At 34.0% G+C, this 12,193-nt stretch overlaps 4 protein-coding genes across 6 annotated transcripts; 1 reads left to right on the forward strand and 3 right to left on the reverse strand.

Annotated features, from left to right (window-relative positions):
* Window positions 1-203: 203 nt before the first annotated feature.
* RANBPM (SPla/RYanodine receptor (SPRY) domain-containing protein) lies at window positions 204-5,499 on the reverse strand. Of its 3 annotated transcripts, none has more exons than XM_012999533.2 (11): window positions 5,301-5,499; window positions 4,789-5,188; window positions 3,884-4,030; window positions 3,611-3,697; window positions 3,436-3,481; window positions 2,603-2,679; window positions 2,057-2,225; window positions 1,556-1,624; window positions 1,152-1,211; window positions 901-987; window positions 204-709 (listed from the first exon to the last, which is right to left on the reverse strand). In XM_012999533.2, exons 2-11 carry the CDS (start codon window positions 5,181-5,183, stop codon window positions 437-439), a joined length of 1,410 nt encoding a protein of 469 aa, XP_012854987.2. In that variant the 5' UTR covers window positions 5,184-5,188; window positions 5,301-5,499; the 3' UTR covers window positions 204-436. The 3 variants fall into 3 exon arrangements, with proteins under 3 accessions (XP_012854987.2, XP_088672054.1, XP_088672053.1); XM_088815928.1 differs by having other exon boundaries at window positions 5,295-5,417; XM_088815927.1 differs by having other exon boundaries at window positions 4,789-5,417.
* Window positions 5,500-5,919: 420 nt separating this feature from the next.
* LOC105974267 (V-type proton ATPase subunit G) lies at window positions 5,920-7,392 on the reverse strand. The gene is made up of 5 exons (XM_012999331.2): window positions 7,260-7,392; window positions 6,706-6,836; window positions 6,496-6,596; window positions 6,234-6,391; window positions 5,920-6,131 (listed from the first exon to the last, which is right to left on the reverse strand). Exons 2-4 carry the CDS (start codon window positions 6,791-6,793, stop codon window positions 6,254-6,256), a joined length of 327 nt encoding a protein of 108 aa, XP_012854785.1. The 5' UTR covers window positions 6,794-6,836; window positions 7,260-7,392; the 3' UTR covers window positions 5,920-6,131; window positions 6,234-6,253.
* A 935-nt stretch (window positions 7,393-8,327) lies between these two features.
* LOC105974219 (SSUH2-like protein) lies at window positions 8,328-9,248 on the reverse strand. Its single transcript, XM_012999284.2, has 4 exons — window positions 9,002-9,248; window positions 8,809-8,856; window positions 8,615-8,661; window positions 8,328-8,506 (listed from the first exon to the last, which is right to left on the reverse strand). The coding sequence occupies exons 1-4, from the start codon at window positions 9,131-9,133 to the stop codon at window positions 8,419-8,421; spliced, it is 315 nt and encodes a 104-aa protein (XP_012854738.2). The 5' UTR covers window positions 9,134-9,248; the 3' UTR covers window positions 8,328-8,418.
* A 294-nt stretch (window positions 9,249-9,542) lies between these two features.
* Window positions 9,543-11,722, forward strand: LOC105974484 (FBD-associated F-box protein At2g26860). The gene is made up of 4 exons (XM_012999594.2): window positions 9,543-9,695; window positions 9,948-10,849; window positions 10,948-11,091; window positions 11,196-11,722. The coding sequence occupies exons 1-4, from the start codon at window positions 9,680-9,682 to the stop codon at window positions 11,532-11,534; spliced, it is 1,401 nt and encodes a 466-aa protein (XP_012855048.2). The 5' UTR covers window positions 9,543-9,679; the 3' UTR covers window positions 11,535-11,722.
* The last annotated feature ends 471 nt before the right edge of the window (window positions 11,723-12,193 follow it).

The following is a 12,193-nucleotide window of genomic DNA, read 5'->3' on the forward strand; positions in this document are numbered from 1 at the left end:
AGTATTATTTAAGGAGATACATGTATATATTTTTATTATTTATTATTTTTTTAATCTTAATCTCGAGATTTATTTGTTGAGATATATGTAAAGTAAATATCCGGTTCAAATATAAATAAATTATTTACAAATCATTTAATGTGAATATGAAAATATCCAAAAGCTCATCCACAGAATTATGAATTAAAGCATAACAAAGAGAATTAAACCTGTACAATCATCATTCAGCTAATACCACTTTCCAGTTTCATGTAAACATAAACCAGATTACTGCACCACTAAACCAAATCATATCACGTAAGTATTAAACCAGCATTATTAACTACAGTAATCCGACATAACAATCGGATAACGAGGTGGTCAACTAAACAAAAATATGCACAAACACACACACAAAAAGAAAGGGAACAAAAGCAGCAGCTCCTAATTAACAAGATCACTTTGTAGCACTGTTCAAAATTTGGCTCAACCGGAAGGCTTCACCCTGATCACCATTCAAGCTCCTCTTCTCCAAAAAGCAAGCTGTCACCTGTCTTATTAGCCTCTCCAGGCGGGACTGCTTGCAAGAGGTGACATCTGTCATCTTCGGATTGGTTGATAAAATCATGGCATTCACTGCATCAGCCACCAGCTCCCGTTGAGATTCTGAAAGAAGGTATCCAACAGATGAACCGCTCGGGTCTTCGTACGCTAGCAAGGCAGCACAATCCTAGCAGGACCAGTAGAATGACGACACATAAGATATTCATGTATTAGAAAGAAAAAAAAATGGGTTCTCATAATCATGTTAATACAATTTCTTTTCTGATAATGAAAAATCGAAAACCCCACTCAGAATTGGTGAACAAGAAAAACCTGAAGAATGCTAATTGCAAAGCATTGGAGTTGTAAATCACATACCTTAACAAGATCATCGAACCCTGACAAGTCCTTGAACTTGTCAAATTCACTTCTGCCATATACTATAGCTTCTTCTAGCTTTCCCCCCTGCAACAAAATATCAGATTTGATAAAGAACTTTTGACTTTTCATTTAAAGGTTAAGTAAGAATGTGATAGATTGCATGTGCACAGAAGAAAAAAAATCAAGTATAGTTCATAAACCTAAGATTATCCATCATCACATCAAGTAAACAAGAAAGAGATGATTACCCGGATAAGCTCAATAAACTTTTGACAATGTAGCATAAAGCAAATAGCGGAGGTGTGATCCTGCAGAGACTAGAACCATGATCAACTTGGGGGATAAATGAGCATTAAGCCATTAATCATGAAAGCAGTAGATAAATTGAGGTAGAACAAATAGTACTCCTGAAATGGAGACAGTATTTTTTATCCAGAATAATAAAACTTGTATAATCTTGATTATTATTGATAGTGAACAACCATTTTTCTATTTTCCCTTTCTGATAGTCAAAGAGTGCTAAAGAGAGTGCTAAAAAGAGATGAAAAAGCAGAATTCTTCAACATTAGGAGCATCTGGAAAGCTGACTGCATAAAACGATGAAGACAATCCTAAGTTATCATTTCAATAAAATGAGCTCAATATTATATACCTGCACAATCTGTGGATACCATTTCTGAAGTGTAGAAAACGTCTCATCGATATTACCAGACTTTATCAACTGCATAACAAAATACAAATATATAATGAATCAAAACTTCTGTGCAAAGATTGAACCTATGAAGCTCCTTATCATAACAGCAAAACCAATATAAGCTGACAGAAAGTCAGAAACTCAAGTTTGCCTAAGACAAAATATGGAAATGAAAAATTAGCAGAGACAGCAGAAATATCAGAGAAAATATAGTATGATCATAAACTTAAATATTGTGTTTTTCATAAGGTGACCTTCGGTCTGCAAAGAAGCTACTGGTCGATTAAATCATAGTACAAAGTGTGAGCACATATATTCATAAATGTGGATTTGTTTAGGTTGATATACTCGAAAAGTTGCATAACTGCTAAGGAATCTTCATATTCAACAAAAGAAATTTAGACCCATCGAAGTTACGTGGTAGCTGCAAAGAAAAAATAAATATGCTCCATATCATACCCGACGAACAGTATTCCTCTGTTTCAAGGCGTACATGCTGATGCTGTCTTCCTCACTATCACCATTTTCTGGAATTACAGAGATGGGAGGCATGGTATTTCTACCATCTATGTCAAACAATTTAAGAGTCTCTTCATATCCATAATGTTGCAAGTAGGATCGAACTATTCTGAAAAAGAAAAAAAAAAAAAAAAAAAAAAAAAAAAAACCAATATAATTAAGAGACAAAATATCAGTTGCCGATCTTAGTCTGAAGTGTTCAATTTGAATGCAAAGTAAAATCCATATATTATTATCATGATTTTGCTATATAAGATGTCAGCATTGCGAATTTAAATCAGATGCTGATACCGCAAATAGGAAGTTTTAGCGTTGAAAAAAGGCATCAATTCGTATGACGGTATTTCTAAAATAAGAAAGGAGATGTACAAACTCAGACTCTCATTAGTAGGACTATTATTTTTCACTTAAGATCATTATCAAAACTCAAACAATAAAGTTCTGGGCTTCTGGCTATACAATCTAATAAAAACTTCTGGAACTTACCCGTAACTGGCATCCTGTGGTATTGAGGTATTTTCAATTTTTATCTGTTGTTTAGTTCTTTGTTCTGCTTCATATGCCTGATTAATGGGATTCAAAAAACTTCACAGATCAGTATATTAAACACCAAAATACAATATGACATTCCTCACATTTTCATTAAAAAAATCCTTACTTCTCTTTTCACAAATAATGACTTAAGGGGAAATTAACATATACAAATAAGCACCTAAACTACAACGTTGATGCTTCGGATATTTAAAAGTGAAAATAAGTACAAGAAACTAAGATGAAGTTTAAAAAGGGATCCAAATAAACAAGATAACTATAAAACTTGACAACAATATCAAAAAACAACTTTTCAAAAGACAGTACTAGTTGTAGTAACATGACTTGCTGGATAATTGGCTATAAAAGAGTTGGAACTTATTCAGATTGCTCCCAGAAGAAAGGATTTATCCAAGAAAGAAAATAAAACTTACTTTAAGATCAAAGACAAATGGATCCTGTCCAAAGTTTACATCCTTACTTCTCTTTTCACAAATAATGACTTAAGGGGAAATTAACATATACAAATAAGCACCTAAACTACAACGTTGATGCTTCGGATATTTAAAAGTGAAAATAAGTACAAGAAACTAAGATGAAGTTTAAAAAGGGATCCAAATAAACAAGATAACTATAAAACTTGACAACAATATCAAAAAACAACTTTTCAAAAGACAGTACTAGTTGTAGTAACATGACTTGCTGGATAATTGGCTATAAAAGAGTTGGAACTTATTCAGATTGCTCCCAGAAGAAAGGATTTATCCAAGAAAGAAAATAAAACTTACTTTAAGATCAAAGACAAATGGATCCTGTCCAAAGTTTACAGATACCCTGCCACAATGAGATCAACATTATCAACATTCAACTACATTAGATAAGAAGTACTACTTCATTACCAAAGAAATCAATCAGTACTTAGCCCCCTAAGAAATGTATTGCCAGAACAAATGAGTTACATACTCCTCATTTTGGCTATGAACAGCAACTGTAGGATACACTGGACCCTTGACATCCTTATACACCGAGCCTATAACAACTCCATTTTTCCTGGGAAGAAGGTAGAAACCACAAGAAATTTTAGAAGTAAAACAAATTGATGAAATAAACTAATGGAAATTAAATAGATAACAATAAAAGCTAGACCAGACTTAGAAATTAATTCTATAGTAAAAATGTGAATGCTTATTAACTCTCAGGACCCCAACAAAATTGTCACTCATAAGGCTGCCTTACGTGAAAAAGAATTCCTCTGTTGCATAATTGATACCACCACCAACCGTATCACCAGCTGTGTAGGGTGGGCCAAACACGTCTCCTTTCCCATGTCCACGATAAAGACGTCCATCATCACCATGATATCCACAACTATTTGCTTCCCAGCTGTAAAGTAAAGAAGCAACAATAAGAACCTCAAAATCCAATAACATCTTTTAACAATTAAAGAAGCAATGCAGTGTAGCACTCAATTAAAGTTCCCAAACAGTCTGACACCAGAATATGATCAGAGCTTACCGGTGAGCTTAAATAGTTGGATTAATTTCCCAATTATTACTTCCAAATTTATTTTGGTGTTTCACAATTCAAACAATATCACTTTTCTATTAACCTTGGAACTCGATTGACAGAGAAACTGTAAAATTAACTCTTCAAAACTTTAATGTCACAAAATCAAGAATCAAACAGAAGTAAATAAACACAATAACAAATGAGTGAGCACTCGAAGAAAAAATCATCAAAGAAACAGTAAGCAAATGAGGAGCACATAGGACGAAACTGATGCAGCCAAAGTTTTCTACCAACAATCAAGGCACAACCTCTAAACCAAAATACAACTCGAGATGATAGTGTTCCTACTCAATACTCATTCATAATTTCTGTGTTATTCCACCAAACACTCGATCCCCATCAAATATTCTTGAATCTTCAAAGAGAATAAAAAATAACTCAATCCGAATACAAGAACTACTATTCACCGTAGTATCCAACATGCCCACACATAAACCAAAAATAAATTCACAAGAACAACAATACACGCTGCAAAAAACTCCAAATAAAATCAGAAGTAGAATACACGTTGCGAGAAACCCCAAATTAAATTCACAATGAGAAAAACAAGCGGTGCAAAATGTTAAATATACCCTGGTTGACGGCGGAGTCTGAAAGCAGAGGTAGTAAATCCGATTGCAATCTGCCCCTTCACCCCAGCATGCTTTACAGAAATTTCAAAATAATACACCAACCGCTTCGACGGTGCAGGGTAATTCGCCTGCACCACTCCGACGTCGTGTCCATGCAACTGATCGTTCGGATATGTAAGCGAGAGCTTGTCGGCGCCGACGACCGAGAAACCGCCGGAGCTTTTAACCGTATCCAACGCCGTCGGAGATTCCTCCCTCTCCTCTTCGAATGCGGATTCAGTTCCGCTACTGGCTCTCAGGGATAGGGTTTTGGAATTTTGGCTCCAGATATCAAGGAAGTAACGGCCGATTGAATCCTCCGGCGGTGATTGGCTTTGCGACGAAGTTTCCGACATTGTTTCTGGAGAAATCGGAGTATCAAAATCGCATTCACAGGAAAAAATAAAATTGGGAAGATCGGATGGAATCAAAATTGAATTCAAATGAAATCGAGAATTTTACTGAACTCTTACTCTCTTTACTGTATATTTATACACTTCGATTACTGCAATTTCCTTTCTTCCCCAATCGAGAAACTTGAAATGGCGAAGATACTGAACTCCCGAGAACTTCAGTGTCGAAAAACAAACAAACAAACAGATAGTCGGGCCGGGCTTTTATTGGGCTCTGAATGGGCCCCGACCAAAAAGCCCAACTGTATGGGCCGGGCTCAGAAAATATTACGGATGGAATTATATGTTAAATCCATAATTACATCCAAATAAAATAATTTCAATTTTTATAAGTACAATTAATTGAATTTATCGAAGAATAAAAACTTTATATTCCTTTATATTGAATAATTACGATATAAACGAACACATATGAATTCATTGATTCTAGAAATGCCTTAATTGTCTTCGTTTATTTCATTTGATTGCATATATTTATCACGTTTCGCCGTGCATGATTACACGGTAAATATTTGACCGCATCCGATTATATTTATATTTATCGTGATCAAGCATAAGACGTGTGTTTATATCGAGAAAGTACACTTTTTTTTTCTCTCGAAAAGAAGGCTCGACAATGGACCCCATTAGTTATATTGTCTAGAATCGCATCGTAACTATTATATAAGTAATTCACACATTTTTCGTAGAATTGTCAAAATAGTAGCTTAGATTCCTCCAATTCATACATTGCAAGAAATATCAAAATTATCATAAATAACATATAAATAAATGTGTACACATATAACTAGTTGATTATATTGTAAATAGTATATAAATTGTAGATCAATGACTCTGTGATCTGCATATAAATCTTCTGCCTTTTATTGATGAAAGTTTTATTGCTTCAACCTGTGGTGAAAGAAAATCAAGAAGAACAATCGTAACACATAATACGATACTTGCGGTAAATATATTCGGACCCTTTTGATCGTAAAGAATATTAATTACTACCTTGTGATATGAATTTTTAGTCACACGGTTGTGATGTACTTGACGAGCATTTTGACGACATCGGGAGAGACTTTCGTGGATGTTTCCTTCAAGCTTTGGATCTTTGCTTCGGTTTCTGTCTCGAGCCTTTTCACCGTTGAGTCAGAGCTCCCGGAAGACTGCGTACATAGATATATAGATATAAAAAATTAAACACAAGAAAATTACTAACATATGATATTTTATTTCATTGTAATATATAATATGTTGTTAAAATAACAACCTCAGAAATACTCTTTTGGTACTCGGATTCCATGTGGGACCGGTACTTAGCCACTTCTGTCTCGGCTTCTTCCTTCGCTTGCCTCAGCCTCGACATTTTCACTGAAAAAACGACACGATGAACAACGACGAGACGATTTGCTTATTAAAAATAATAATAATAACACATTAATTATTTTTTTGTATATGAGTAAAAAAAAGATATAATTACAGTTTCGAGCAGCTGTGACAATTTGTTGAGCTTCTTGCTCTGCAGTAAGGAGCATCTGAATGCCTCCTTGTCCTCTTGTCGGATCCATTGCGAATATTCTTCAACGAAATAAACGAAACACGCGAAATAATCTGCGAATTTCGCCAATAGTAATTTTTTTTGAGAAATACAACCTCAATTTAATTTTTATTTTTTTTTGTAAAAAGGGTACAATAATGTAATAAAAAATTGTTTTTCAATTCTTGAATCTGCATGCAAACTTTGAGAGAGAGAGAGAGAGAGAGAGAGAGAGAGAGAGAGAGAGAGAGAGAGAGAGAGAGAGAGAGAGAGAGAGAGAGAGAGAGATCTGCATGAATTTTGAGAAGGGTGTCTAAATTACCAATAGATCAAGAGTGTGTTCATGGATTAATCATTAATATGTACGAGGAATCTATTTAGATTTGTATCTAAAATTCATATCCATATTGGATCCAAAATCAGGAAAATTAAATAAAAATTTAAAGGAAAAACAAATGCATTATACGATGATGAAAGATGCAAATATAATTGAGTACCTCTTCCTTACAAATTTGCAGAGAGAATTTGTGCTTGTATCCCTTTCAAGAAATCAAGAAATGCCAGAAACAACAAAGTGAATGTCACACTATTTATTATTTATTTAATTATTTATTTATTTATAAATATTCCATGATCAAGTATTTCAAGCCTATATTTATCAAGCCCTAGACCAAAATTCATTAACGGGTTGGGCTCAAAATAAATTTTATTTCATTTTATGAAATTAATTTGATTGGACAATAATTTAATTTGCAAATATGTCGTCCCTAAAAAAAATCTTCCAACCACCTCATAAAATGTCGGTCATAGTTGACTTTATCGTAAAATTAGATGTTACACCTAATGATTTATATCGGGTAACTGCTAACCGTAGATCTACCTATAATCACACACACTCATATATATGTGTGATTAGCAGGTACATAGTTATTTAACTTCATCAATAATTAATGAACTCCGGATGTAAATAACCAGATACAACATCTAACTCCCGACATTTGACTTATGGATCTCACCTCAATTCTCAATAATAAATGAAAAAATTGTGAATCTTGATTCATTTTGCAGTTGACTTTGACTTTTCAACATCCAATCTAATCCGATTCATTAGATTTCTAGTTTATTAACTTTGGGGTTTTATATATAAAAGATTATCTAAGCATGACTGAGATCGAACAAGTATGGCAGCTACCACTACCAGAGTTTGTTCATTTGCTCTTCTCTTCTTTGGTATTTTTCTAACTTTTTTTCTTTTATTTATTTATTTATATATTTAATTAATTATTTATGATCACAGCAATTTTGCTAGTATTGGAATCCAATGTGCAATATGCAAACGGAAAAGTCTGCCCGTTGTACTGCATTATCGATCGAGGTGTTTATATGACTTGCCCTACTTCGGGTCCTCAGAAGCTCGAACCAGTCTGCAATTGCTGCTTAGCTAAAACCGGTTGCAAACTTTATCGAGATAACGGGACTTTGATTTGTACCGCCACTTAAACTTTTACGCCGTTTTCGATTACGAGAGCGATAATACAGATTGTGTGGCTTAACTCATACTGTCATACACATATATATATCTGTATTGATTCAAGAAAGTTGTTACATAAGGAAAACAAAAGAAGAAGAAAAAAAACGCATCGAATTTTCGACAAATTATCTTTCGCCACGTTGTTCGGGTGTTAATCCTCCTTTACCACAAACAGGGCAGCCCTTCATTCCAAATCCTTGACAATCAAAGCACCTTCATAATTTGCAATTCAATAATCAGACAAATTAAAATTAATGAGTAATTTAATGATAATTAATTAGAAGATCAGACAATTCATAATTGATCGATAATACAACTTACTTCCATCGTTCGAAAATATTTCCATTCTTCTTGTTCTTTCCTGTTCCCTGAATTAAATCGAACAAATAACTCCTTACATCGAACCATAACCAAACAAAATAAAAATCCCTATACATACACACACACACACACACACACATATATATATATATATATATATATATATATATATATATATATATATATATATATACCTTACACCCTTGACATTCTACTGCACCTTGGCCTTTACATGTTTGACACTGCATGATCAAGACAACTATGCTTTGTTACAATCTCATATATATATATATTTCACATTAATTAACTCTATTTAAACTTATATATTGAGACTGAAAATATATATATATATATATATATATATATATATATATATATTGCACATACAGATTTGAACGAGAATCCACCAGATTTTGCTGCATGTACGATAAAGTTTCGGCTATTTTTTCGATTCGGAGTAGTTGGCTGAATTAGTGGTGGAAAAGTTAAGCTGCTACTCAATAAGTACAAACTCTTCATTATTTTCTTGGTTGGGAAGTTGAGAAATACAGGCTACTTTCTTTAGCAATATACAGTTGAGGCTTTGTGTATGGATAATGATATTGTGGTCTCTATATTAATTATGAAATTATATATTATATGTGATCCACATCACTTCAACCCTTGCATAAAAATTAGGGGGAAAAAAAAAAAAGCCAAAACGACGGCGTTTTAGGTGGCCCGGGTTGTTTTGTAATTAGGCTTATCACTATGGGGACTTTTTGGGTTAAAAATAACAGAAAAAGGGAATCGTTGGGTTAAAAAGAACAAAAAAAGAATATTTGGGTTTTTGGATGGGACTTTTATTTTCGGATTTACCCCCTAAAAAGATATAGAGAACTTCTTTTGCCCTTTTTTTTTTTTTTGATAAGAAAGAACTTCTTTTGCCCTTATCCATATATATATGAAGAAAGAACATAATTTCCCCTTTTAGTCTTGAGCAGCATTTTTTATTTCCTTCAACACGTATGCTGCAGAGTGCATCAGCTCGAATTCTCTACTCCGGTCAGCTCGAATTCTCTACTCATGTCGGCGCTAACAGGTTCAATTGTCGCCATTCCTTTTCCGTCGTTTGATTTGTTGTTGTAATTTTACAGTATTTCAATTTCTGTTTTTAGTTGTGAGTAATTAGGGTTCCTGCTCCTTATTTGGTTGTGTTTCTTCCTCTATAGACTGGTTTGTTTTGATGTATTAATAAAAATCCTGATTCGCAATGCAACGTTGAAATAATGAATTCTTGTTTTTCTTGCAGTGTATGATGATAGAATTATTTTTTTTTTTGTTGAATTTTCAGATGTTTTAGGTACTGGGAAGAACGAGAACTTGATAAGTGACCTTCCAGATGATATTTTGGTTTCAATTCTCTCACTTCTACCCACAAAAGATGCTACAAGGACGAGCCTTCTGTCGCGAAGGTGGAGGAATCTTTACAAATTCATATCGAAGATCGAGTTAAGTTGTCACTGCCTTTTAGGTCTTAGTTCTGCCGGTCTGAACCCTCATAATTCCGAACCAATCATGGATGCATTGGATAGATTTTTTAGGCTTCGTTCGGATTCTAAGATCCGTTCCTTCCGATTATCGTGTTGTTTATATGAATCAGTCACTGATCGATTCGAGCAGTTCATTTCTTCTCTCGAACTATTGGGCGTTGAAAAGATCCGTATAAAATGCTGTTGTTCTCCGTCTATTAGCGATCTTTCTTTTTCTTGTCACCTTTTCTCGAAAATGCCATCCTTGAAGAAATTCGGATTGAGAAACTGCTCGTTGCAGCCAAGCTTGGGAAGTCATTCTAATGATTCCCTTCGAATTATTGCGCTTATGCATGTTACAGTTTCTGATGGTGCCGTAGAGTGCATTTTGTCCAATTGTTCGAGCCTCCAATCGTTGACGATGACTAGATGCCATTTTTCTTCGAAGTTAAGCTTTTGTGGTCCCAATCTAGAATTGAATTCTCTTTATATAAGGGAGTGTGGCGGTATAGAGGAGATCGAGTTCTATGCCAGTAATCTCGTTGTATTCGAGTTTTGGAATTTTAAATTGGCTGACCTGAAATTCGATCATGTTCCTCGGCTGCAGAGTATTTTTCTTTATATATTTTCAGAAAATATTGTTCCCTTTATTTTTGGGAGACTTGCAGTAGATGTGCCATGCCTGAAATCGTTGAATTTTGTTACTATGCACGATCATTTTCAGGTATATATATATATTATATCTTTCTTTCCCCATTTTGTATCTTGTTACTTTTTTCGCCATGCGAATTTCTTGACTCGTGGATACTTGATACTGATCAGGAGAGCAACAGGCGTATGAGGACTAACATGTTCAACAACCTCAGGCGATTAGATATCGACATGCGTTTCGTACCAGAATCCGATCTTCGTTTGCTGACTTCAATTTTGCAAAGTTGTCCCCTCCTAAAGGAGTTTCACCTATCTGTAAGTATTGTCAGACAATATGTTTAAAACAGAGTAAAATCAAATGTAGGAACTCTTGTTGGAAAATTTATTTGTAAAAATGTTTCGTTTGGTGTTGGTTGTAGGCAACCTACAGGGGTGAAGGACCACCAGTGGAAAAACAGGCCATAGTATTTCATTCCGAGCTAAAGAAGATGGAAATCAGTGGATTTCGTGGGGCGGAATACGAGATCGAGTTTGCCTTGTACATCCTCAAAAGTGCAATAAACCTCGAGAAAATGCAGATAAGTGCGTGTTTTAAGGTATACTGGGGAGTATATGAGGGACCTAGCAGTTGGTTTGAGATGAATGCAGAGCCGTGGACTGAAAAGGTACGTGCAAATATTCGTGGGAAATTACAAGGACAAGCTGTTTCCAAGACTGCACAACTCAGTCTTCAACACAAACCCCATTTCGAAGATTAATATGTAAAGAAAATGAGAAATAGGTAAAATTTCTTTTCGATCCACTTGAAACAGATTTAGCGGGTAAAATCTCGTTGGATGTTTAGTATTCGTCGATGGAGGGTAAAGTTTGTCCAAATTTGTAAGTAGAAACATGGTTTTGAAGTGATCAAATTCTTATGATGAGTACTCTATTCAAGTTTCACATACACTGAACTGTATATATAGTTTGTGTTTTTTTTGCATTGATATGACTAGTATACTTAATCATTTTTGTTAATTCGCATATCGAATCGTAAATTGTTTTGTTAAATTTATAAATTGTAAATCGTAACGAATCGAGAGTCACAAGAGTTTTATTTCCTATTGAAAATCATTACATATATTTATGCATGGATTAGAATGTAAAGAATGTTTTTGTATATTGAGCTTTACTCTTACTCATCTTTTTGTTAAGTATTTTCGTAATTTCTTTAGTTCGACTCGAAACAATTTATTATATATATATATTTTTTATTTTGTTATTTTATTTCGAACAAAATGATAAATTTTACTTTTAAATAATAAAAAAGACACATTTGAATAATAAAATTTGGGAAAAAAAATCAATTTTGATCCCTCAAGTTTGCCACGATTTCACATTTGGTTCTCCATGTTCATAAAAAACACATTTGGTCCGT

This window comes from Erythranthe guttata, chromosome 3 (genome assembly GCF_056151865.1).
Source record: "Erythranthe guttata isolate IM_541 chromosome 3, IM_541, whole genome shotgun sequence".
NCBI classification, from domain to species: domain Eukaryota; kingdom Viridiplantae; phylum Streptophyta; class Magnoliopsida; order Lamiales; family Phrymaceae; genus Erythranthe; species Erythranthe guttata.

Excerpts from the sequence above, each read along its gene's own strand:
- LOC105974219 (XM_012999284.2), bottom strand. The coding sequence starts at position 9,133 with ATGAAGAGTTTGTACTTATTGAGTAGCAGCTTAACTTTTCCACCACTA. Across the intron at positions 8,662-8,808 it reads TAGAATGTCAAGGGTGTAAG|GGAACAGGAAAGAACAAGAA; the intron begins GTATATATATAT and ends GATTTAATTCAG. Across the intron at positions 8,507-8,614 it reads AATATTTTCGAACGATGGAA|GTGCTTTGATTGTCAAGGAT; the intron begins GTAAGTTGTATT and ends CAAATTATGAAG.
- LOC105974484 (XM_012999594.2), top strand. Across the intron at positions 10,850-10,947 it reads CTATGCACGATCATTTTCAG|GAGAGCAACAGGCGTATGAG; the intron begins GTATATATATAT and ends GATACTGATCAG. Across the intron at positions 11,092-11,195 it reads TAAAGGAGTTTCACCTATCT|GCAACCTACAGGGGTGAAGG; the intron begins GTAAGTATTGTC and ends TGTTGGTTGTAG.
- LOC105974267 (XM_012999331.2), bottom strand. The coding sequence starts at position 6,793 with ATGGATCCGACAAGAGGACAAGGAGGCATTCAGATGCTCCTTACTGCA. Across the intron at positions 6,597-6,705 it reads TGTCACAGCTGCTCGAAACT|TGAAAATGTCGAGGCTGAGG; the intron begins GTAATTATATCT and ends TCGTTTTTTCAG. Across the intron at positions 6,392-6,495 it reads ACCAAAAGAGTATTTCTGAG|TCTTCCGGGAGCTCTGACTC; the intron begins GTTGTTATTTTA and ends CTATGTACGCAG.
- RANBPM (XM_012999533.2), bottom strand. The coding sequence starts at position 5,183 with ATGTCGGAAACTTCGTCGCAAAGCCAATCACCGCCGGAGGATTCAATC. Across the intron at positions 3,698-3,883 it reads ACAGAGGAATTCTTTTTCAC|GAAAAATGGAGTTGTTATAG; the intron begins GTAAGGCAGCCT and ends CCTTCTTCCCAG. Across the intron at positions 710-900 it reads GGTTCGATGATCTTGTTAAG|GATTGTGCTGCCTTGCTAGC; the intron begins GTATGTGATTTA and ends TGGTCCTGCTAG.